Source organism: Zootoca vivipara, chromosome 14 (assembly GCF_965207765.1).
Source record: "Zootoca vivipara chromosome 14, rZooViv2.hap1.1, whole genome shotgun sequence".
Taxonomy (NCBI): Eukaryota; Metazoa; Chordata; class Lepidosauria; order Squamata; family Lacertidae; genus Zootoca; species Zootoca vivipara.
The window spans coordinates 9,488,322-9,515,222 of NC_142597.1; the positions used below are offsets into that span (position 1 = coordinate 9,488,322).

The 26,901-nt window shown below is 42.9% G+C and overlaps 1 protein-coding gene across 2 annotated transcripts in view; it reads right to left on the reverse strand.

Moving 5' to 3' along the window:
• UNC5D (unc-5 netrin receptor D) overlaps positions 1 to 26,901 on the reverse strand; it is a 405,607-nt gene that overhangs the window by 207,764 nt on the left and 170,942 nt on the right. For both annotated transcript variants that reach the window (XM_035140077.3, XM_060268544.2), the window contains exon 2: positions 5,229 to 5,447. In XM_035140077.3, the coding sequence (XP_034995968.1) occupies positions 5,229 to 5,447 (219 nt within the window). The remainder of the gene's footprint in view (positions 1 to 5,228; positions 5,448 to 26,901) is intronic.

The window sequence follows — 26,901 nt, forward strand, 5'->3', positions numbered from 1 at the left end:
AAACAGGACGTGCAGCCCCTAGTGGTAGCAGGGACAATGGAGAACAGGGCTGCTAAAGTGTCAGCAAGGTAGGGCTGGCATGGGCTGAGTTCTATCTTTTGTAATTTATTTCAGTATTTTGAAACTGCAGTTTTCCATCCAAAGAGATCATCAAAGTGACACGGATTTACAAAAAAAAAAAAGCAAAAAAAAAAGCAGTAATAATTGAACTCTGACTTTTTAATTAATTCAGCAAAGCTACTTATTTCCCAGCAAAGCTGCAAATTCCATTCTTTGATTAGTCTTGTGCCATAGACAGACTCCAACTCCACCCACCCAGCACACTGGCAGCCCATGGACTATCGATTTATCCAAAAGCAAACTCGTGCACTGCGTTTCTGACTTCATTCCTATTGCAATTAGCTCCTCTTTCCCGCCCGCACCACACCTCTCTTTTAATCATGGATATGCTAAAGGAAGTCTGCAGAGATACTGAGGCAAATCCCTCACCATCAGAATTGCACTTATCGCTAGCAGCATTTTACCCATCCTCCATCTGAGCCTGCCAATCCAAGCCCAATCCTGACAGTGCTGTGATTCTCGCAACAGGTCTGCTGGGTTGATGGCACCACGCTGACTTAGTGCACTCGCATGAATCTGACCCTGCCTTGGTCCCAGCCCTGCCCAGGTCAGTTTGGGGAGGGCAGCTCGACCACACTGCATGCCTCACTATTGCTTGAACAAGTCCACCTTCCGCTGCTGCCAGTGGTGGACCTTCACATCTCAAATTTCAGCGGCACCCTGTGTGATGCCAAACTCCAGCACGACTCCCGCCTTTCACCTTCCAATGAATGAACTTCACAGTTGTGGTGCCTGCTGCAGCACCCCAGAAGCTCCGCACCCGGTGCAGTCATTCTCCTGTAGAACCCCTTTGCTGCTGCAATCCATTCCCAATCCACATACCTATACAGAGTGCAAGGCAAGTGGAAAATGCTGCTCTCTGTTGCCACTGCTCACATCTCAGAGAGGACATGTGAGAAGGCACTGGTAGCAAAGAGGAGAGGAGAGAACTAGAGGGGTTGCAGTGGTCCCTTGGAAAGTAGGGGAAAAGGTAAAGGACCCCTGGATGGATAGGTGCAGTCAAAGGCGACCTCTGCAAGGGAGCCGGCATTTGTCCACAGACAGCTTTCCGGGTCATGTGGCCAGCAGGACTAAACCAATTCTGGCGCAACAGAACATCACGGCAGAAGCCAGAGCGCACGGAAACGCCGTTTACCTTTCCGCCACAGCAGTACCTATTGATCTACTTGCGCTGGTGTGTTTTTGAACTGCTAGGTTGGCAGGATCTGGGACAGAGGAACGGGAGCTCACGCTGTCACGGGGATTCGAACCGCCAACCTTCCAATCGGCAAGCCCAAGAGGCTCAGTGGTTTAGACCAATACATATCCCTAAGGCCGGCCCAACCCAGCAGTCTGACAACTGTACTATATTATCTCCTGTTGGATCTCACATAGTAAAAGCCACTTTTAGGAGCAAGTCCTAATACAGCAAGCTCAAAGGCTGGGCTGGCAAATTTCAGGCTCTGTGACCTGGAGACTCTCAAACTCAAACTCTGGCAAAGATGGATGCCCTTATCCTTTTGGCTATGTAATCTATGTCTCAATATAAATAAATAAAAGCAACATCAAGCTGTGCCACTAAAAGGACCATGCAGCATCAATTGCCAGAACAAGTGGATTCATCTCTCTGATGATTAGATGCCCGCAGGCTGAAATACCTGTACTAGCAATTTGGATGTGGATAATTAAAAAGCAGAGTCTTATTAGAATTTCTTAAAGCTAATTATTAATTGAAACTAAAATGTCTTTTAAAGCCTCATCTTAGCAACGAGATTAAAGAACTAGGGTTTTTCCTTTAAAGAAGCAAAGTTTGAAATACTGTGACTATCTAACAGCATAGTCTGCTGCTAGCAACAGCTTCCAGGACAGCGGTTGCTTTTGATATAGATACCACAAAATGATGTCTTGCATTAGAGTACAATCCAAGAATATGCAATACAGTGTACCCAATACAAGGATTCCTCTAGAAACCAATTATATTTATCTTATGCATTATCTATATATTCAAATAATCCTCTTGACATAGCCCAGGGGTGTGTGAATGTTAAGGACAATAAAGCTATTACCCGTGTGTGTGTGTGTGTGTGTGTGTGTGTGTGTGTGTGTGTGTATATATATATATATATATATATATATATATATATATATATTTACAGCATTATCAGCTTGCAATAAGTACAGCTGTTACTCAAGATATGCTTTTTCTTTAGGTGAGCCAAAACTTCTTTAATGTGCATTTTAAACAAACATCACACAGCTACAGTTATGAAATCTGGATAAGAGCAAGCACAAACAAGGTCCTTCCTCTGGCTACAAACGAGGAGGAGAGGAAAGATAGGGATTCTAAGGCTTCACCCAGGCTTGTTCCTCAATGTGAACACAACACAAAACCATGGTTTGATCATGCTGTGTGTGAACTATTGGAATTATTCAAATGTGTGGTGCCCTGGGTAAAATTGCCCAGTTTGTGCTATGAGCCACTCCTAAAATAGGGACGAATAGTAAGAAGGCTTTCTCATGTTTTTTCTGATATATATTTCAGTCTAAAGCTGCAAAAAAGTAAAATCTGTTGGAAGATGACACTATTAAAATGATGTATTTTTCTTCCCCATAATCTGTCAGTCATCTTATTTCCTACACCCTTTTAAGAAATGTGACAATTTTTAATTGCATGTTCTTCCTTACTATTATCTTTTCAAAGGTGTGTGTTTTCTCTAAGATAATCTTATATTCACATTATTTTTTTCCAAGACACAGAGTTGCCTAGCAATCTGGGAAAGTGGAAGGTGGGTTGGTTTTGTGTGTGTGTGTGTGTGTGTGTGTGTGTGTGTGTGTGTGTGTGTGTGTGTGTGTAGGGGGAGTAATAACAACACAGGCCTGTGAGATTACAAGGCAGCAGAACCGTTAAATTGGTTTGCAATACTTATCAAGATGTTTGTTCCTAAATGAGAAAGGATATAGGATTTGCTCGAAGCCTGATAAAATCTGTGGATCATTTCTCAACATCCTCCACAGCCTTACAAGCCCTTGCTTTGCAGATATGCCTTTATTGCAAAATGGAGTTCTTCCATTTAGCTTCATTAGGTGCCAGACAACTAATAAGGGAGTCAGACTACGGTGCTGTGAACTGCTTGCCTAACATTTCATGACTGTTCCCAACTTAACATGGGGCAGCAAGCTATGCAGAGCCATTCTCAAATAAAAAGCCAGCAAAACATCGGAAGGCATCTACTATAGTTCTCTAAGACAGCAATCCTAAAGACTATTGATTCTGAGTTAATACACTTTCACTGCACATTTAACATATTTAGCTATCACAAGACCTATTTGGGCATACAAGTGACATAGAGGAGATAAGGATGCAGGGCATATGAATGAGTCTTGGTCCCACCCTTAATGTCCCCATCATGCAGGAGTGCCAGCTCAAGGGCACCCTTATGTTTTGGGGGTCAGAATGCGTCCCCCATGTCCAAGTAGCACAGAGGCTCCTTCACCTCCTCCACCTGCCATGGAGGGGAGGGAGAGTTGAAGCAGCCTCCTGCTGGTGGCAGAGTCAGGAGGAGGAGCCACCAGCCATTGAAGCTGTGCAGTAACTGTGTTTAGCTCCACCCCAGCTCCTCCCAACATCATGACATCACATGCACAATGTCAGGACATCGCATGCACTCCATTGCTCCTTAAATCGCTCTCGTAAGCTGGCACCTCTGCCACCACGTGTATACCATCCTTCTCTTCCCTTCTTGAGCAGGTGGGACAGAAGGGGGCTTCTGTGTGTGTTTGCATGGACAATGACAACTGTGGTCAGCTGAAGACAGAAGCCCCTCTTCACACGTTCACTTTCAATGCCAAAAGAGAGTTTTATCTTAATTAAAGTCAGGCATTATAACTCCCTCATGTAAGAACAGCAGAAGAGCCCCTTGGAGCTAGCCAAAGGCCCAACTAGTCCAGCATCCTGATCACAGAGGCCAGACAGATGCCCAAAGGCAGGACTTGAATGCAATAGCTGTGATTCCCAGCACCAGGTATTCAGAGGCAAACTACATTTGACAGGGAAAGTCTTACACATCCATCGTGTCTGGGGAGCCATTGGTAGCCTTATTAACAGAACCACAACTTCCAGAGTACTATAGTTATAATAATAATATAATAATTTATTATTTATACCCCACCCATCTGGCTGGGTTTCCCCAGCCACTCTGGGCAGCTTCCAACCGAATATTAAAAATAATACAGCATCAAACATTAAAAACTTCCCTAAACAGGCCACCTTCAGTTGTCTTTTAAAAGTAAAATAGTTGCTTATTGCCTTGACATCTGGTGGGAGGGCGTTCCACAGGGCAGGCGCCACTACCAAGAAGGCCCTCTGTCTGGTTCCCTGTAACCTCAGTGAGGGAACCGCCAGAAGTCCCTCGGCACTGGACCTCAATGTCCGGGTAGAATGATGGGGGTGGAGATGCTCCTTCAAGTATACAGGATAGTTTAACCATCACCCCCTCTTTGTAGGGAACTATAGGAATTGGAACTTTGTGAGGAGAATATCTATTTACTAAAAACTCTCAGCACCCTTAAAGGTAAAGGGTAAAGGGACCCCTGACCATTAGGTCCAGTCGTGACCGACTCTGGGGTTGCGCGCTCATCTCACATTATTGGCCGAGGGAGCCGGCGTATAGCTTCCAGGTCATGTGGCCAGCATGACAAAGCCACTGCTGGCGAACCAGAGCAACACATGGAAACGCCGTTTACCTTCCCGCTGTAGCGGTTCCTATTTATCTACTTGCAACTGCTAGGTTGGCAGGAGCTGGGACCAAGCAACGGGAGCTCACCCCGTCACAGGGATTCGAACCGCTGACCTTCTGATCAGCAAGTCCTAGGCTCAGTGGTTTAACCCACAGAGCCACCTGGGTCCCTCCTCAGCACCCTTAGCAAACTACAAAACCCAGGATTCTTTGGTGGAATCTGTTTAAAGTGACAGAATACTGTTTTAAATGTATAGTGCAAATGGGGCCAAAGATTGGGGGCGGGGGTAGGGGAACGGAAAATGGAGAAAGCCATCTGTAGACCTAAAATACTGTACAAGTGAACAGGGATAATGATAATTCATTCAGTGCCAAACAGAATTTCTTCCTTACCTGTACTTTCATCCATGCTCTCCTCAGAGACATGCTCATTTTGGTGCACCCATTCCCCATTGCACTTGAAGAAGATTTGCATTGCAGGCACAGCTCGGCAGCGCAACACAATAGGGTTGCTTTTGATTATATACGCATCGTCTGGCTCTTGCAGAAAATGGGGCAGTGTCCCAGGAGCAGACGGGATGGACTCTGGGAGGGTTTCACCATTGTCATTGCCTGCAAATGGAAAAGAAAGGAAATGTCACACATGAAGGAATATTGGTGAAATACAAATTAGATCATGGCCCAAATAGGATGCTTGGACCTGGGTGTTGTTTACAACATTCGTGATACATTTGGCCAGCAGCAGCAGCTAACATGACAAGGTCTGAAAGCAAATGATGCAGCAACTTTGCTGAATCTCAGCAGGACGGATCTGATCAGTGACAGGATAGGAAGCATGCATGGTACTTTCAGTTCCATTTAAGAAAGGAAATATGATTATTCTGATGATTTAACTAACTAACTAACTAACTAGTGAATTGAGACAATGGGGACACATCTAGAACATCTATGAGTAGGCAGTTCAGTGAGTGTGCTCACAAATCAGAAGAATTTGCAGCAGCCTGCCCCAAGCTGTTGCCTTCCAGGTGTTTTGGACTAGAACTTCCACCAGCCTTAATCAGCACCCCCAGTGCTCAGGAATGATGGGACTTGTAGTCTAAAGCCATCTGGAAAGCACCAGCTTGGGGAAGGCTGACCTACAGCCATCCAACGGTGCAAATTTTTGTGCAGTAAGATTAAAGACATGTAGCACAAAGGAACAGAGTGAAATTCTAGCCCAAGGGGAATGCAAGAAAGCAAGATTGCTGCCCACATGATGGAAGTATCATATTAAGAATAAAATATGCATCATTACTTATGTGAAATATTCACTGAAATGGAAAACACTGATATAGTATCAGCATCCACCAAGACTCTGACAGGTATCCCCATTTTACAGAACGGAGCAGAGGCTTCATATAAAAATTGCTCCAACATCTCACAGGACAACCCTTTGAAGGAAAAGCTAGAAGGACCCTGCAGCAGAGTCCAGTTGCCTGAAGAGAACATAATCCAGCCTGCAACTGTGACATAAGTAGGAACTAATTAAACATATGCAACAACTGAAGGGGGTGAGTCAACCCACATAGGTCATTGCAATTAAGCGTGTTGAAGGTATGAGAGCTGCTGAGGGATTGTGGTGTTCCAGGCCCATTAAAGTTATCATTAAAATAAATATAATAATAATAATAATAATAATAATAATAATCATATTTAAGTCACTATCCCTTCTAGAATTAACATGATCAAACATAATGTGAAAGCACCACTCAAAACAAGTGCTCGGTAAGCCAGTGGGTGAAGTTAGAGCAGGTGGACCAGATATTTGCCTCTCCCGCCCTACATAGGTCACTTTGACTGACAGCCAAGTTCAGAGATTTACTCATAAAAACAGCAGAGAAGCATTTATCTGCACTGGTTGCATGGGAACAGGACAGACACATGAAACAGTTTTGCCACTGTCACACTGTGTTTTGCCCACTGGATCACAATTAAGTTAGTCATTGGTAAAGAAGGCAGCCAATGCGTTCTCTTAAAGTCTCCCAAGTACTTTTGCTTTAACGAAAACACGTGCATACATTTTTTAAGATGGAGCTGCAGGGACATTTCATATGATTTAAATTGCACTCACACACCCCTTAATGTATTGTTAAAATGATGCAGTTCACCCATTTATGACATGTCAACCGACAGTAAATATTACATCCCTGTAGGCTTTATTAAATCCATGCATTAGAAGGAACAAAAGGCATTAAAACATTTTATGCGAGAATAGAACTCCCTACTTCCATCGGTGCCTTGAGCGATGTCAAAGTTGTACATTTCGACTTCTACTTATGGAGTTTAATAGCCCGTGAAAAAAGGGTGGAATATTCACCCCAAAAAATGTAATCACCTAATCATAGAATATTAGAAAGGGCCCAACGGGGCATTATAGTTCATCCAGAACCCAAAGGGCTTCTTGTTATCTAAAGCATCTTTTACATCACCACCACCATGATCTGTGCAGATTTGCCATTTCATTAAGAGCACTGCAGAGTAGAATTTCAGCTGAAAAGAAGCTCCGATATGATTTGCTTAGTTCTACACACAGAGATACAGACACAGACACACACACCATTTGGGTGGTGTCTGGGGCACAAAACCTGGTAGACACTAGCTAGGCAGATTAAAATGATGGATGTTCTGTCAATCAGTATGTGTACATAAGAGAGCAGAGGCAGAGCAACAGTAGCAAGAAGAAAATGAACCCACTCAGGTGAAGTGGCTCAGATGAAGCAGGTGGGAGAGCTAGCTAATAGTCCATCCCTCTCCCCACAAAAGAAAATAAATACATAAATCTGGAACCAGCACAGATACCTTGTGGCATCTCTGTAATAACAGATCCAGTGAGAGATTTTACTTTCTTGGGCTCCTTGATCACTGCAGATGGTGACAGCAGTCACGAAATTAAAAGACGCCTGCTTCTTGGGAGAAAAGCAATGACAAACCTAGACAGCATCTTAAAAAGCAGAGGCATCACCTTGCCTACAAAGGTCCGTATAGTTAAAGCTATGGTTTCCCCAGTAGTGATGTATGGAAGTGAGAGCTGGACCATAAAGAAGGCTGATCGCCGAAGAATTGATGCTTTTGAATTATGGTGCTGGAGGAGACTCTTGAGAGTCCCATGGACTGCAAGAAGACCAAACCTATCCATTCTTAAGGAAATCAGCCCTGAGTGCTCACTGGAAGGACAGATCGTGAAGCTGAGGCTCCAATACTTTGGCCACCTCATGAGAAGAGAAGAATCCTTGGGAAAGACCCTGATGTTGGGAAAGATTGAGGGCACAAGGAGAAGGGGACGACAGGGGACAAGATGGTTGGACAGTGTTCTCGAAGCTACGAACAGGAGTTTGACCAAACTGTGGGAGGCAGTGCAAGACAGGAGTGCCTGGCGTGCTATGGTCCATGGGGTCACGAAGAGTCGGACACGACAAAACGACTAAACAACAACAGATCCAGAGAATGTGCACTTTTAAAAATATACAGCCAACTATCGGCCTATCAATTTCTTCCCAAACTCGCTGATATGTGCCATTGTATGGAGTACAGCCCTTTATCTAAAGGAATCCTCCGTCTGAAGGGCTGTCTCACCCACAAGTTCAATATGAAAATACAAAAGCCTAAGAAGGGAAAGCCAGGGGGACCTTCATGTTGCTCATCCAACAGTTAGCAGCACCTGGGCAGCAAACCGAACAGGCACACATGGGTTACCTGGCCCCAGCCTTCCCCATTATGGCGGCATGTGTTGTAACTCTATTTAAATCACAGTTATCGTTTCTAAATTTGCATACATGCACAAATGAGCAGATGCCAATGTTATGCAAATCTGTATCATTTTGGGGAGGGCGATGCGCTTCCTCTCGAATTAAATTAAGCCACTTCCTGGTTGACATCACCAAAGCAACCCTTGAATGGTAAAGAAAATAAAACATTGTGTGTGTGTTTGACAAAATTGTTTAGCATGAAGTGGGGCTCTGGAACATTTCTGCTTGCAAATTATTAGCACTTTTCATGTTTATACCCCTCATTTTTCAAGATGGAGGCTATTCGTAGCTTCAGGGAAAAAGCGTAATGCCGCAATGAATGACAAGACCCAACAATCAAACATATTGTGTGCTGTTGTTTTCGTTTGCATTCTTGGGAAATTACCTTTCAGAAAGTGTTTTGTGTTTTATGCCCCATGCGCTCACGTGGTAGGTCCTCTAATTCTTTTTATGACAGTAATGAAAAGAAGAGGGGAGAGAGTTGGAAAGAAACACGAATGCAGCGTTTGTCATTTTTCAAAGCCCTGATAGCAGCAGAAGCAACAAATCTTTACAAATTTTAAACAAAATGAAAATATAATTAAAAACTCCCCCCTGGAAAAAAAAACAAGTTTCCTTCTTTTAGAAGAAGATAGTTTGAATGATGTTAATCCTTTCCACTACAGAAGACACATTTTAAATTAAAATAAGATTTCTTTAAAAACTGAGTTAAACACCCTCTTATGGAAATAAACAGCCTTAGCCATGTTATAGCAGGTGCCGGATATACCATTAGCAAAGTGCTACATTCTAAATTTTTCAGGTTTTATAGACTGCGATTTGGTAGCTTTTTACCATTTATACAGCCCTATAAAACCAAACAGCGTATTATTGTAGAAAATATGCCTTGGGAAGTACCTGAAAGCAAGAAAGGAAGGTTTTTTGGTCGTAACAAAACTAATATCTTACTTGCCTAGAAATGTTCTTTGGAGCAACATGCACATTTCCAAGTATAAAAACAGGAAGGTAATGAAAAGTGAACAAGGATCTAGATCTTGTTTGTGAGCTCAGACTGTTTTCTGAAGAAATCAGGGATATGGGGATCACATTTGCAAGCAGACCAACAACTGGAGATGGACATTGCAATTTTTTACCATGAGCACAAACTGTTTATCACCTTCTATACAAATGGTTGTCTGGGATAGGAACTTATTACATTATTTGGATGATACTTTGTATGTATTGCCTAAACTCCATCTTTGGGGTTAGGATGTAGTATTTTAGTTTATACAGTGGAACCTCGGTTTATGAACACCTCGTTTTATGAATTTTCGGTTTATGAACGCCGCGGACCCATCTGGAACGGATTAATTCATTTTCCATTACTTTCAATGGGAAAGTTTGCTTCAGTTTATGAACACTTTAGTTTATGAACAGACTTCCGGAACCAATTGTGTTCATAAACCGAGGTACCACTGTATGTGTATGGTGTTGTTATACAGTCGTACCTTGGAAGTCAAATGGAATCTATTCTGGAAGTCCATTCAACTTCCAAAACATTTGACTTCCAAGGCATGGCTTCTGATTGGCTGCAGGAGCTTCCTTTGGCCAACCGGAAGCCGTGAAAGCCCCACCGGATGTTCGGCTTCGAAAATAACATTCGTAAACTCACTTTCGGGTTTGCGGCGTTCAGGAGCCAAAACGTTTGACTGCTAAGGCGTTCATAGACCAAGGTACAACTGTATATTGTAGGATTCTAATAAAAACAACAGCAAGAACATTCATATATTTGGAACATACAAAGAACTTGCTGGATCAGGCCAATGGTCCACCTACTTCAGCAACCTCTTCTTATAAGGTTATATCCAGTTTTAGCCATACTCAGAGTAGACTAATTGAAATTAATGGAAACAGCTAACTCTTGATGGGTATTTAGTAGGACACAAGCCATATGGGAAGTCCAAAAACAGGACCAATCCTGCTCAGCATTGTCTACGCATATGGTTTCCAGCTATATGCATAACACCTAGGCTGACATGTTCTCCCTCTCCTCCGTTTGTGTGATTACAAAGCGATTGAAAGCTTTGATTCTGTAAATAAGTGTTTTTAGTGCTTTCATTCTATAACTGTGCTATTTTCAGGTTTGCATTTTTAAATATTCCACATTTCTGCATTACACCTGAATACGGATAACTATAGTTTGTTTTTGGAGCAATCCAGGAACAAACCATAGTTCCCTGTGACATGCAGAGGGTGGAGAAGGATAGAGGTGGAGTTTGTTGTGCAAGTGTAAATCCTTGCACTAACAAAATGAATGCATTGGATATTCCCCCATAGTGCTGTGCATGCATAGCTGGAAACAGTATTTTGAACTTGGGATGAGAAGAAATTTGGTTTTGTTCACATTTTAATATGAAACTACCTAGACAGCATCTTAAAAAGCAGAGACATCACCTTGCTGACAAAGGTCCGTATAGTTAAAGCTATGGTTTTCCCAGTAGTGACGTATGGAAGTGAGAGCTGGACCATCAAGAAGGCTGATCGCCGAAGGATTGATGCTTTTGAATTATGGTGCTGGAGGAGACTCTTGAGAGTCCCATGGACTGCAAGAAGATCAAACCTATCTATTCTGAAGGAAATCAGCCCTGAGTGCTCACTGAAAGGACAGATCGTGAAGCTGAGGCTCCAATAATATGGCCACCTCATGAGAAGAGAAGACTCCCTGGAAAAGACCCTGATGTTGGGAAAGATTGAGGGCACAAGGAGAAGGGGACGACAGAGGACGGGATGGTTGGACAGTGTTCTCGAAGTTACCAACATGAGTTTGACCAAACTGCGCAAGGCAGTGCAAGACAGGAGTGCCTGGCGTGCTCTGGTCCATGGGGTCACGAAGAGCCGGACACGATTAAGCGACTAAACAACAACAGCAAATCTAATTCACTCTTTTCAAAGCAATACAAAAAAGCTAAAATGCAGCTATCTTTTGAAATTTACACTCCTCTGAATTTGTGATGCAGTTCTCCAACCAAGTAATGTATACAAAAAGGTGTAATAAAAATATATAGACTATATTAGGGAAATGACTTGCAAAACATTGTAGATTAGGAAAACTGAGCACTAAAATTTGAGATCACAACCCTTTTTTTTTTTTTAAAGCAAACTGATGCAGAAATGAGCATTTAAGATTGAAAAAGAAATGCGAACTGAAGCTGACCGATTCGTCCATCCCTATTTACAACATCATCAGCACCTATGATTGGCAGCAGCATGAACCTCCTGGATTGGCCAGAGCTGTAAGAAATGCCCAGAATAGAGTCCTGTGGAGTTCAGTGGAGCTTACTGCTTAAAGTTAAGTGGGCACATGATTGCAGCCTCAGTCTTTTCACGTCAGTCACATCTTTGCTTGGTGGCACAGCCAGAGGCTCCTGGCTTTATATGCTAACGCTCAGCTTTATGTGAGCAGATTAGAGCAATGCTAAACTATGGCAGAGAAAGGCAAGCCCTACCCAAGGGTTAACTCACTGTAGGTTGCATAAGCAAATCACACAAGTGATTATTAGCATGGAAATCACATTCATTATTCAGATGGGGAAACACAATCAGATGGGCCTTGTCTGTGTGCTCTTAATCAGAAGAGCAGAGCCCCCCCCCTCCTGCTTTTGCATTAGGATTTCTTCTTGAAATTACTTAAGATGTTGATGAGAGCTGGAGATTTGATGTCCACACAAATCCCTAATACCTTTGTACCTTTAATACATGGATTTACTAAAGCCTACAGGGACATGGTATTTAGCAAAGATTGACAATAAAGGAAACAGCAAGAGCGGTCAGCAGTAGAACATGCATGCTGATTTGTTCCACGGCTTATAAAGGCAGCAAAGCCTTACAATATTTGTGGCGTGGGGGCACTTATTACTTGTTTAGTACACTGAAAAAGTAAGTTGGGATTTGCATGAATTCAACATGAACGTAATTTCAAAGGGCTCTGCCATAACTCGTCACTGCATGTGTTCTTTTACAAGTTATGATGCACTTAGGTTAACCCCATACAGATGCTCTGTGTGATGAGCAAACCCCTTCTGGTGTACCTATATTTCCACCTGTTGGCAGGATGGTAAAGACTCATTGGGGTCACCCACCCCAATGCAATATAAATACAAACAAACAAACAAACAAACAAAAACGTTTATTGTGAGGACCATGCCTGTACACAAATATCAACACAACAATAATTAAAAATGTTAAAATTCATTACATACTATCCCAATAAAACCTTCATCCCACAAAACAGGAAGAGAAGGAAAAAAAGCAACGAGTAAAACAGACGGTGAAGGGGTCTTTACTTTATCATCCATAAATCTTTCCCTGGCTTTCATGGCCTTCATCACAAAGACCGCTACCACATGGGTAATTCGTGGGTTAGCACCAACTAACAAAATTTTTACTCTATTTTAAGGATTGATTATAGAGTTGGGTATAATTTGCAGCATCGCGTCTCTAAAGCCTGAGTAAATGGGGCAATAGAGGAGGTAATGTATAAGATCCTCTTTAATTTTCATGAAGCAAGGGCATAAACGGTGTTCTGCTGGGATTTTTGTAAATCTATCGGTCAGGTATGCAGTTGGCAATGTTTGAAACCGGGCCATAGTGAAAGCTCCCCGAAGGGTGGGATCAGTGATATCCACCAGGTAGCTGGCACAGATTTTGACTGCTTTTACTCGGGGAAACCAGTAGGAAAACCCAGAATTTTTAATCTTCGTGGTGTCTAAAAAGGCGTCTTTTTCAAAGATCCATTCCCAAACTTTATCAGGGCTCCACAGTTTGAGAGTATTAAATTCGGGTAGATTGTATCGGGATACAATATCTAATAGGTTTTGACGCCAAGCAGTATTATGTTGTAAAGATACAAAGGCTTGTTTAGCCAATAAGGTGTTTGAGGCATCTGCGAGGTTGATGAAAAAACGCAGAAATCTTAAGTGGGCCCTGGCAGACACAGAAGGTAATCCTACTTCCACTCTTAAGAAGGCTGCCGGAGTACCCTGAGGGAGGCCTAGAATTCTTCTGAGATAAAATTTTTGGAAGATTTCAAGCCGTTCTAGCAGCTTCTGATTCCATCCCCAGAGTTCTACCCCATATAACATCTGGGGAATCACTTTTCCAACAAAAGCTTTTAGTGCCGGGATCACCAGTTGCCCTCCCCTCGAATAAAAAAAGCTGAGCAGAGCACTGATTGTCCTATGTGTTAGAAGGGTTACAGCCTTGAAGTGGGCAAGCCAGCTAGATGTAGCTTGGAAAGTGATACCAATATATATTTTTTTAAAGGACACTGTTCAATTATGTGTTCATCTAAAGACCATCTAAATGTGTGGCGATCTCTAGTAAACACCACAATTTTGGTTTTGTCACAATTTATCTTTAGAGAGTTTTGAGAACAATAAGCTGGGAGCCCCTCCAGCATGCTGTGTAGACCCCTCAATATAAATACAGAATTGGTGGCTATTCAAATTATAACAACTGAACTATTAAGCAGCTTATAAATACTTTTAAATGACAAAGCAGTAAATAACCCAGAGTCTGAACTTCCCACACAACTAGACGTACAGCATATCACCAGGAAGGGCAAGGCAGAATGCCTTGTGCTCCAAGGAACTGGATTATACCTATGCAATGTAAACAGATCATGTCTAGAACCAGGCTTGATTAGGGCCTGTTTGTGCATGTGGCTTGTTAAATGATGAGACACCGCTGGATGGATGTCAGGACTGAGTCATAGGCAGCAGTCAGAGATGAACCAGGAGCTGAGTCAGAGCCAAGGAACATGCAGAAGTATACCAGAACCAGATAAAACCTTGGCTGTGATGTAAAATTCATGCTCTACAGTCCTCGTACAATGAGGTACAGTGCCTAGTTTGGTGAGTAGGACCAGTCCCAGTGCTGAGAATAGGAACACAGCAAGCTGCCTTATACTGAGTCAGGCCATTGGGCCATCTACCTCATTACTGTCTACACTGACTGGCAGCCAGGGCTGTCTTAAGCATATGTGGAGCCAGGGTGCAAAGATCCACCCAGCACACACACACCCCCAAGGTTGCCCAGTCCCAGGCACGTAGGAGGGCAGAGCCGGCTGGCTGCCTCAGCATCTCGCTGCCTCAGTTGCCCCCGAACTCGCAGCGCAGAGCTGCCCACAGCAGAAGAGCCCATTGTGGCGCTCTGACTGATGGGCGGGCTCTTTCCCAGACTCAACTTTCGGGCCCCTGACTCTCGGTCTGGCGCCTCTGAGAGCTCGGCGCCCAGGTGCCCCGCACCCCTAGCGCCTATGGGTAAGACGGCCCTGCTGGCAGCAGCTCTCCAGGATTCCAGACTGGGAATATTCTGGAGACGTTGAAGATTGAACCTGGAACTGTCTACATACCAAGCAGATGTTCTACCACTGTGCCCTTCCCCATAAAAACACTTCTTTGCCTGGAAGATGCTTCCCGCCTGCAATTCTGATGACTCACAACTAGAGATAGACAGACCCATTGACGTCTGGTCCATTCCAAATCTCAGGGAGGACAGAACTGTCCTGTCTTGTTTCAAAGTGGATTTTAATGGGAAATGCTTAGCATTCCACCCAGAAACACATTATTCTTCTTCTTTTAGGACTTAGAAGGTAGTCTGAGGGTTGCACATGGCCTCTGTGCCAATATTCTTTTTAAAATTTAAAACTTCTAAAATAGGGAGTTGTGCGTGTGTGTATAGAAACAAGCTTACTGTGCAAAGGTAAAAAGGAAATGCATTTGTTGCTCCACCCATTTTTCCTGCCCATCACTCTCATGTGGTCCCTGGAAGACTGCCCAGAAGGGAATGTGGCCCTTAAGCAGAGAAAGGAATTCCACACCTGGATTAGGAAATGCAACCCTCTCCTTTTAAATAATAATAATAAAAATCACCTAAAAGATTTAGCCCTGTACCTAAGCTTTTAATTCTATGTGCCTAACAAGTTTTAAAATCTAAAATGCTCCGCAAAAGGCAAGCTTTGAGCAGTTGCGGCCACTGCTGTGCAAAAGGTTTAGCCAAGCAAGCTTGTTCATCATCATCATCATCATACAATAATAATACCTTTATTATCAATGTACAACCTGTGTGCAATGAAATTAACTGAGCCCCCCCAACACACCAACCCTGAAAGTCAGTTGCACTATATTATTTTCTGTTCAGCAGCCTGACAGCCCACGGATAGAGCCCAGCTCTAAGTATTGTACTACGGAGAATCTTGCTGTAATACAAGATAACTGGCTACAGCTTCGTAGGAACAAAATCTCTTCGATGTTGCAAATATTGTTTGGTTTGCCGAGAGTTCTCATTTATTGCTACCTAACAACCCTGAATAAGATCAGCCCTAGATCCTGCTCTCAAGACAGTTACTGCTCAGGAAAAGAGAAGGGGGGAAAGGGGGGGTATCCAGCTAAGTAGAAAAGCCAGAGGCTGGGGAATGGAACATGTATTGATTTTCTCCTATCATTCTTTTTTGAAGCTTCACTGCAAACATTTGGCTTTTTGAGAGTCAAATCGGGAGGTGCCCCCCCCCAGGTGGAGGAAGAAAAAGAAAACAAGCAGGCAAACAAACAAAAGAAAACACAAAACCCCTGCACCCCTGCTCATCCAAAATTCCAACAGAGACTTCCTTTCTTCTTTGACAATGCTTCATCAAACCAGAATCAAGCTTGTAGTCAGAGACTGAACCATGGATGCACTGTGAAACTGTTCTAAGAAACAATAAAAGTTCCAGGTCTAGTAGGCCAACATCTCACTCTACTTCCACAGAGGATCAGGCTATCAAAGTCTATTGTCCATTATGATCATGTTGTACCTCCACTGTCAGAGAGGTACCAGTTGCTGAAAATCACAAGTGGGGAGGGTCCTTAAGAGCTTGGGGCCAGTTTACCTGTGAGATACCCTTGCCCCACATGTGCCCCTTCGACTGCTTTGATCGGTGGAATTGGCACTACTACAGGTGTCACATAATAACTCAATTGCTTTAGTGAGCTTCCCATACCCATCCTGTTGGCCATCATGAGAAAAGGACATTGGACTAGATAGGCTTCCGGCCTGATCCTGCTGGACTCTTCTTACATTCTGCTCCAGAAGCCCTCACTCCATATTTACTCTTTGGGGTATGGATAACCCTGTTGATGGTCTGCATTAGCAGAATTCACCCCATCAATAAACCAGTGGATAAGTTACCATGCCGCCTGAATGCCATAGTGAAATGTCCACAGAATACATATTTTCTGAATGAGCAATTCATCATCTGCAAGGTTGGGTATAATATGAGTCTGCTTAGCAGACAGATTGTGTCCGAGGAATAGTCTGAAGATAGTGGGCAGTGGCAAATTTTGAAAGTGCAGGAGCATATTTATGATAGCCCCCAAAGCCACTCCCTAAACAAAAGTAAATAAATATATATTTTTTAAGAGACAGGCAGACAGCTGTGTTGATCCAAATGGCACACACTCACACCAAGGAGCAGGAGTACATAGCAATTGCAATTTTCACAGTGATGGAATAGTGAGCGGGCAAGGGGGGGGGTGTAGTGGCTTGGTCAGCATCTTGAACTTTGGCTGGGGAGACCTGGATTCATACCCCTGATCACATCAATAGTTCCCTGGGTAATCTTGGGCCAGACATTGTCGGAGCCAAGCCAACCTAACAAAAAGGGATCACGTGCCAGGTGAAATAGGTACCTTCCCTTGCATATTTGTAAACATAGCAAACACTATGGAGGTGCTCTGAGCTTCCAGCGCTCTCTTTTTCAAAGGAAACGTAAACCACAAGTGCTACTCCTGTAATTTGTTGTCACAGTGCAAGAGTATGTTAAGACTCCCTTCTGCAGATGTAAGATGCTAAAACATTCAACTAATATTTGCAGCTTCGAAAATGGGGCAGGAGTTAGAGATTCCAACGGCATGCTTTGATTTAGAGCTTGCAATGCTACTCACATCAGCATCCCCTTGACACTGTTGAGATGTTGTCTGTGTATCGCACTGTCACACAGAGAGAGATGTGTTAACATTGCCCCCCCTTTTAACGCCTTGACATTGAACAGTTGTCTTCCCACACTCACAATGACATTATTCTGCTACATCCTGATATCAGAAAGTCATCTCAGTTCTACAGCACAGACATCTCTTTTGTTTTCCTGTGTTTCTTTTTTCTTCTTCTTTTTGACATTGTCTTACCATATCACACTTGTAAGGATATTATCTTGGCAACCCAATTATGATTGCAAGTTCCATTGAAAAGGAACACAAGCACTATCTCAATGGAAAATCTAAGGGGAAGAACACATCATGTGCAGAATGGTTTGTTCTGCCTTTAGCAGCATGTCAGGACATTTTAGCCACCTCACAATCTCTTGCAGATGAATTAAATTGTGCAATATTTTCTTTTTTCTTTTGCCTTTTGGGACTCTTTTGCCTTTTGCATGCAATAAACTCTTTTGCCTTTTGCATGCAATAAATGCTGTGTGACCCAAAAGCCTGTCAGTTCACTGTGGTATATTTGCCAACTGGTGGTATTAAACCATTTTGACCGTGGTTCTGCCTCCTCAGTTGTAAATTGCTTATTCTGGAATGAGTGGACTCTATAAACATTTAGAGAACACTTTAGCTATGCTTGCAAACCACACTTTGCCAATCAAGGCATCAGGGGAAGGTGGAACCGTGGCATATATATTGATGTGCTGCCTTATGTCTGTGTGTATTACCATACTAGGCTGGATAACTGCATTGCAAAAATTCAGAGAAGTCTAGATTTTGAAGAATGGCAGTGTTTCATTTTGTGACTCTTCTTCAAAAGTGTGGATTAGTGAGGTTTGCCTTTAAATGTGGACTGAAACAAATTCTTCTTGACTTCCTAGTACAAACACACACACACACACACACACTTTTAACTGCTGAATGATGCAGAAATGGGAAACTGACACAGACTGCTAAATCTGATGCAATTGATCCTTGTTGCTAAGAATCTGAATTCCAGCTGTGTTTCCAGCGTTTTGTTTCCCACAGTGATCAGCTGGAAACTTCCAGCCCACCTTAAGGTCATGAAGACAATAGCCCTCTCCTACTACTGCTGCTCAAAACTGGTGCTCCGATTCTGGAGCTCCCATAAACTCATCATATTGTATCTAACAGGCAGCAGTGAGAAACCTAGGGCCCATCCACACTTCTGCTTGTTCTGTGCCTATAAAGCTTGCTTTCTGTGTCTTTTCTGCTTTCTTGGCAAAGGTCCCAGCAGTTTTGCCTCTGCCCTGCCACTTTCCTCCAGAAAACCTGCTCTTTAGCACTAAATTGGAACAAATGGCAATCCGGTGAAAACCCGATTTCTGTTTGCTCCAATGCAGAATTAAACTGCTGGTTTTCCCGGGTTAAAAAAAAATGGGGCAACTGGAAGTGTGGATGAGCCCTGAAGAGCTGCATGAAAGCTAACCTTCCTTTCATCTCAAAATTGACTTCACCAGAGCTTCTCCTGCTTCTCCTAATCCTTCTCATCAGGAAGTAGGGTGACAGGTGGAAAATTGTTCTGCCAGTGAAAGAAAACAAAATTAATTTCCCCAGGCAATTTTCTGCGAGTATGCCCCCCCCCCCCGTCCCAAAAGAAGAATGTGCAATAAGTTGCGGAAATAAATATGAAATACTGCACTAGGGCAGCACACACAAAATCACCAGCAAGAAATCTATTCTAAGATTATCAGAATGTCATTGGCTTATAGCTGATTTCCACTAATGTATATTAAGGCAAGGCTCATAGTTTTACACAGTGTTCCTGTATGAAATGAGAAGTTGTATTTTTAAGCTTCCTAGCTTTCCTTCCCACTTTATTGTTTTTTTAATGTTCTTTGTGCCTTCTAATATCTGACTACACATTCATTTTACACTTCATAGAAGAAATGTAGAAAGCAGATGTTATCAGACCCATTTTACAAATGGTAAGTGGCCAATATTTATTAGGAGACTCTAAACAGATCTCAGAGGAAAAGTGTGAATGTCAGCCTGAAGCAAGGATAGGCTTGGGTAATGTTTGGTAGTATGGCACCCTGAGAGATAGGTTCAGTAATAAATTCCAGGGACAGAAAAAGAAAAAGAAAAAAAAGAATGGTAAGCTTTTAACACACACAACCCTCTTTTTGAACCAGAAGTGAGCATCCATCCTAATTCCTACTCATCCATCCTCCTCCTTTCAGCAGAAGCCTTCCCAGCCAGCAGCCCTCCATCCCAGAAGCACATTCTTCTTATCCCTTTAAAGCTGATACGTCCCATTTAGCACAGGAATGGTGCTTCTGTGGTCCTCCAGATGTTGTTGGAATACAAGTGAAACTCATAAAATTAGAATATCATCGAAAAGTGCATTTATTTCTGTAATGCAACTCTTTTTTTTTTCTTTTAACTTCTACAAATGCTTTCTTTTGGAACTTCCACAGTAATAAAACAAATAGTTACAATAATACAAAAATAAACATCGCTATTACATTTCATTAATTACATTCCATTTATAATTGACCCACCTAATGACAAATAATTACAATTCAAACAAATAAAGGCTTGACATATCTTGCATTGCATGTCATGCATCTATCTCATATATTGGTTTCACCTTTTCAGTTGTGTTACTGAAATAACTGCACTTTTCGACGATATTCTAATTTTCTGAGTTTTACCTGTACAACTACAACCATCATCAGCCATTGACCATGTTGGCTAGGCCTGATGGGAGATGGAAGTCCAACAACAGCTGGGGGACAACAGGTTTCCAAACCTTAATTTAGCAGTTATTGCCAAACATCTGCTGAACAATCTCCATGAATTTGACACATCTTCTTAAAAGTGATCTATGCCAGAATCCACCAGCATTTCTCTAACCCTATCAAGGGCTTATATCCATAGATGAGACCGATATGTGAGCACAGCCATGTTGATTATCCACCCCCCCCCCCGAAAAAAAACAAAACATTAGACACGCTTCCAACCCTATAATTCCATAATTCTATTGTTTATTCACTAAACTTGTGCTCCTCACTTCCCGCAACCATGATGACATCAAAAGGTTTTCAGTTCCATTTTTGATTGGCAACAGTTTATTGTCATATCCAAAACCTAACCTCTAGTTTATCTGAACTACGGTTTAGGCAAGCCAACTTCATACATCACACAGTTTGAAATTGGATTACTAGGGTGACTTTAAAAAAGAATTAGACAAATGAAGACTATCAGTGGCTACAAAACCTGTTGGCTATGTTTCACCTTCACTGTTGAAGGCAGAATGCTTTTGAATACCAGATGCTGGAAACCACAGGAGGGGAGAGTGCTGCAGTGCTCAGCTCCTTCTTGTTGGTGTCACACAGGCATCTATTTGGTGACTAGATGGGCCACCGGCCTGATCCAGCTGGTTCTTCTTATGTTCAAAAGGCCATAGATAAGACCAGGGGTCAGCAATGTTGTTTTTTCCCGCAGGGGGCCGGTCCACTGTCCCTCAGACCTTGTGGGGGGGAACTATATTTTAGGGAGGGAATCCACCCCCGACTCTCCCCTCCCTTCTCCACAGCACCGGACGAGCCCTAGTGGCTACTTACCTGTGCCTTGTGAACGGCAGGGGCTGGTGGCGGCGGTGAAGGGATGAAGAATGGGACGAAACGGCTGGCTCCAGAGAGGGGTTGCTTAAAATGGCACTCAGCCTACTGTGGCTCAACAAAGCCCAGCCTCCTTCCTCCTCTAGGCAGGGCGGGGAGAAGCCAGGAGGAGGGAGGGAGGAGGCTCCACCGCAATGTGTATGAGGGAGGGGGGGAATGGTGCAGCCCAAATGATCAGAACCCCCACACCAATCCACGCACATGATACCCGGACTGTCCACGGGCTGGATCCAGAAGGCAATTGGGCCGGATCCAGACCCAAAGCCTTAGTTTGCTGACACATGGTTAAGACCAGGCATCCCCAAACTGCAGCCCTCCAGATGTTTTGGCCTACAAATCCCATGATCCCTAGCTAACAGGACCAGTGGTCAGGGATTATGGGAGTTGTAGTCCAAAACATCTGGAGGGCCGAAGTTTGGGGATGCCTGGTTACAGTACAGTACGTTCAGGCTCAGATGCAGTTCTCAAATGCAGTTACTTAAAAATGGTAGTGTAGCCATGCAGAATGAAAGGGGAACAGGGAACGGATGAAGCTGAGGCTTCTTCATGTAATGCTAATCTATTGTTTAGCACTGAGTCCCGATGAGGGTAGCGCGAACCCATGACGCCATGTAGAGCCCCGTTGCTGTCCTAGCCGTATTCTGAAACACTGATTTCTGACAAAGAGCACTCTTAGAAACAATTATCATCAGTGCTTCCGTAGCTGCTCTTTTGTGGGTGGTAGAAAGAGCACATTTTCCTTACATAGTTTCTATCACACATTTAAATATTTCACTGATGTTTTCCGTTGTACTCCCTTCAGCAGTTTCATGTGAAATTTACACTTTGGGGAAATTAAGAGAACCATTTTGCATAAACCCAATTTATAATAGTTGCATCAGGGCAGAGAGTTTATCTCCACCAATGAGGATTAATATGATCTTTAGAAAACACTAGTGGCCTTACCTTGCCAGACGAGATGAATGTGTTATCCTATTGTAATCCCGTATGTATTCTAAATCTGTGTCTTACTTATGCATATTTATAAAAATGATATATTGCATTTATTAAATATTAAATGGATTACAAACCTGAAGAATCCTTCATGCATTTATTTAACATCTAGTTTTTTTGTTTCTTTTTTAAAAGGAATATAAATCTCTTTTCCCCCTTTAAATTCACAAAAGGTTTCCTCCACCAGCCTTCCAAATAGGCAAATCTGGAATGAAAAAGCTTCCAGCATTCAGTGCAGAAAGAATATAAAAATGCAGGAGGTGGGGAGAGAGATTTGACTCTTAAAGGCATTAAGGGGCAATGCTATGCAGTTTTATGGATAGACTGATATCTATCCAATTCCAAACAATATAGACAGGGAGTCCAAAAAGCCCTCACTGTTCTACTTTGTACCTTCAGGAAACTCAAACAAATTTCCCCAGCCTCTACATTTACAGTTAGTAACATGGATCATCACTGAGGGTTCAGTTTAAAACTTGGATACATATAGATGTAGTAGTAGTAAGAACACCACACCAAGACAATACCAAGAAATCACTGAGCATGTGGGGATGAACATCAGCAGAATGATCAGTCACAGCTGAATGAGCAGTTGGACCAGTTTTAGCATCATGGAAGCCTTTGTATGGGAGCTTTCAGCAGTGAGCAAGAGAATTTGGCCAGTGTGAGAACAGAATGTTGGGCAACATGAACCCTACTCACTTGGTCAAGCTGTGTGCATGCCATAGATTTAAAGCACACACCCCCCAAAGAATTGTGGGAACTGTAGATTACTCAGCTCACAGTTACAATTCCCAGCATCCTTAACAAACCACAGTTCCTAATATTCTTTCTGGGGGGGGTGCTGCTGTAAATGCATGGTGTGCACAGCCTTCTTCTATTCCTCAGCTGTGTCAGTTTTGCATGGGCTTGTTCTACCCCATTTCCACATTAATTTGATCTTTAAAAAAATAGTGCCCTGAATCTTCACATTTAAATATGTGTTTTATCACAAAATAATCTTTATTCTCAGTGTGCACGTTTCTAAATGTATTCATGACACTTTAATATACTATGAAACTTTCTTCTTCTTCTTCTTCTTCTTCTTCTTCTTCTTCTTCTTCTTCTTCTTCTTCTTCTTCTTCTTCTTCTTCGTCATCGTCTTCTTCGTCTTCTTCGTCTTCTTCGTCTTCTTCTGAGTTGAGAAATGCATCACAACATTCAAATAAGTTCAAAATCCAAAGGAAAATCAAGGGATTCCTGAACGCTCCGGGAGAGACTTTTGGGCTAACAGAGCTGACATCCTTTTAAGATCCTCTTCTCAATGTGGAATGGTGAGATGGAAATATCCATATGATTGCTTCTAATAGACCTCTAGGGACGCGGGTGGCGCTGTGGGTTAAACCACAGAGCCTAGGGCTTGCCGATCAGAAGGTTGATGGTTCGAATCCCCGTGACAGGGTGAGCTCCCGTTGCTCGGTCCCAGCTCCTGCCAACCTAGCAGTTCGAAAGCACGTAAAAGTGCAAGTAGATAAATAGGGATCGCTACAGTGGGAAGGTAAACGGCGTTTCCGTGTGCTGCTCTGGTTCACCAGAAACGGCTTTGTCATGCTGGCCACATGACCTGGAAGCTGTACGCCGGCTCCCTTGGCCAATAATGTGAGATGAGCGCCGTAACCCCAGGCTCAGTCACGACTGGACCCCAGACTCAGTCCACGACTGGACCTAAAGGTAAAGGGGTCCCTTTACCTTTAATAGACCTCTGCAGAACTGCAGAGGCCAGATAGCTTCCCCCACCACACCAGTTTTCTGGGAGCCAATGGCAATGAAACAGACCGGACGGGGGCTAGAGCGTAGATAGCACAACTTTAGGACTGTGGCAAGTGAAAGCACATAATTGTGCCTCCTATTCAGCACTGCAACTTCAAGAAGTCATCCAGCTGTACTGCTCCAAGTTGTGACATGCCTGCATGAAATCAACTTTAGGCAAAAGATCCACTGAACCCTCAGTAGCCAGCTGTGACACGTATGCAAGGCAATTTGAGGATAAAATTGTTCTCTGTGTGTGGAATGCCCTAACTGGTGAGATGGATCTGCCTCCTTCATTATTAAATTTCCAGTGTGATTTAAAAACATTTTTATTTACCCAGGCATTGGATAGCTGAAAGATACTGTTCCTGGCAATCTTGAAACTATCACTTGTGCACCTGCAAATGTTTTTAATCATTTAAAAATAATATTCTCATATATTTTTTCCAACAGCATTAACTTTTCCGTGTTGCTACCCTGGGATCCTTTGGGAGGAACAGCAGGTCATTAATTTGCCAAACAGATATCCACTCTAGTGTACATGCTACATTTGATAAAATCCCTGTGGATGATTTTCAAAGCATTGTGCATCTGGTCATGGATTGTGAAATTTCAATATATACAGCCTGGGGAACTGAACAAACCCTTGTGGCGGTTGAGTATAGCACCTGTACTCTTAACCAGGGAATGGGGCAATGCTAACCAGCTAAAATGGCTTCATGGAAGTCCCCTGCATAGGAATGACCAAAAATATACAGGCAGCCCTGCTGCAAATCTTCAAGCAAATGGATGAATTTCCTCTCCCCAATCCACCATAGTGTTACAATCTGTCTCGAGGAAAGTCACACTGGAGAAAAGCAAAACCTTGGTGAATATATTGAATTGCTTAACTGCACTATTTAGTTTGGAAATGTACATTCATATTAATGCTTAAATTGACTCCCCCCCCCCATCCCGCAAAAAAAAGAAGGTTCTCTATAAATATTATATTTGCATAAGGACAGTGTTGTAAATTTATTCTGCTAAGGAGCAGCAGTACAATCTGTTTACTTGTTTTCCAAATTGATATTTCCCTCTCACACAATCCAATTACAGTGTCAGCTTTTTATTTTGTGTTTTGGCTTTTCCTTATATATGTCTTATGACCAAACTACACACAATGTTAAAAACATGGTTTAGCATTGTGTGTGTGTGTGTGTGTGTGTGTGTGTGTGTGTGTGTGTGAAGCTTCCTCAACCTTGGCCCTCCAGATGTTTTGAGACTACAGTTTCCAGCATCCCTGACCACTGGTCCTGCTAGCTAGAGATCATGGGAGTTGTAGGCCAAAAACATCTGGACAGCCGAGGTTGAGAAAGCCTACACACACACACACACACACACACACACACACACACACACACACACACATATATATATATATATATATATATATATATATATATATATATATATGAATGTTGAACAGCAGCTGCAATGAGGTAGATCAGGATATGGACCATAGCATGTGGTTGAAACCTTCCCTCCTATACTGCAATCCTTATGAAATTTCTCCCCAAAGCTACCATTTAAAGCAGAAGCTCCCATTAATGTTGATGGAAGCCTCTCCTCCTAGCCTAATAGCATAGTTTAATTTTTAAGGGGTTTTTTTTGGGGGGGGCATTGGGACTGTGGCACAGGAGGCATTATTTCCCCCCTCCCACATGCCATAGTCCTGATCCTGATTCTAAGCTGCTATTTTTTAAAAAAAAACAAAAACAAAAACAAAACATAAAATATTGCCAAACTACAAATCTTTAATATCACATAATAATATATAATAATAATTATTTATTATTTATACCCCGTCCATCTTGCTGGGTTTCCCCAGCCACTCAGGCCGCTCCCAACCAAATATTAAAAACACAATACAGCATAAAACATTAAAAACTTCCCTAAACAGTTTGGCCTATAGATTGGGTGTGTTTGGTGTGAAATGGAAATAGTAAGGAGAAGAGGATATATAAATAAGCTACAGCCTGATCCTGTGCATCAGGAATGAGGAACCTGTGGCCCTCCAGAAGCTGTTGGACTGTAGTGTCCATTGAAAGAATGTAAGAAGAGATTTCTGGATCAGGCCAATGGCCCATCTAGTCCAGCAGCCTGTTCCCACAGGTGCCAACCAGGTGCCTATGGGAAGCCTGGGGCTAATGGAAGTTAAAATCCAATAACATCTAGCTCCTGCTATACATAGTTAACCTGACCCTTGGTATCCTATTTATAATGCAATCATGTGTTCCAACTCTCCCCAGTGACTATTTACTGACAACTATACCTGTGGGTTAAACCACAGAGCCAAGGCTTGCTGATCATAAGGTCGGTGGTTCGAATCCCTGAGACGGGGTGAGCTCGTGTTGCTTGGTCCCAGCTCCTGCCAACCTAGCAGTTCGAAAGCATGTCAAAGTGGAAGTAGATAAATACGGTAAACAGCGTTTTCGTGCGCTGCTCTGGTTCGCCAGAAGCGGCTTAGTCATGCTGGCCACATGACCTGGAAGCTGTACGCCGGCTCCCTCGGCCAATAACCCGAGATGAGCGCCACAACCCCAGAGTCGGTCACGACTGGACCTAATGGCCAGGGGTCCCTTTACCTTTTATACCTGGAATTGTCACTGTCTCAATTTATTCTGCTGGGACAGGCATTAGGCATGTTATTATTATTTTGTTGTGTGCCCACAGATTCAACACAATCCTTGTAGACTCAACACACTACCACCTGTCCCTTACAGAGGAATGTCTAAGTGTATCTCCCCATGCAATGTGCATGCATGTGAATGGGTACAAAGGGTTGTATCTAAGTAAGTTTTACTCAGAATGAATG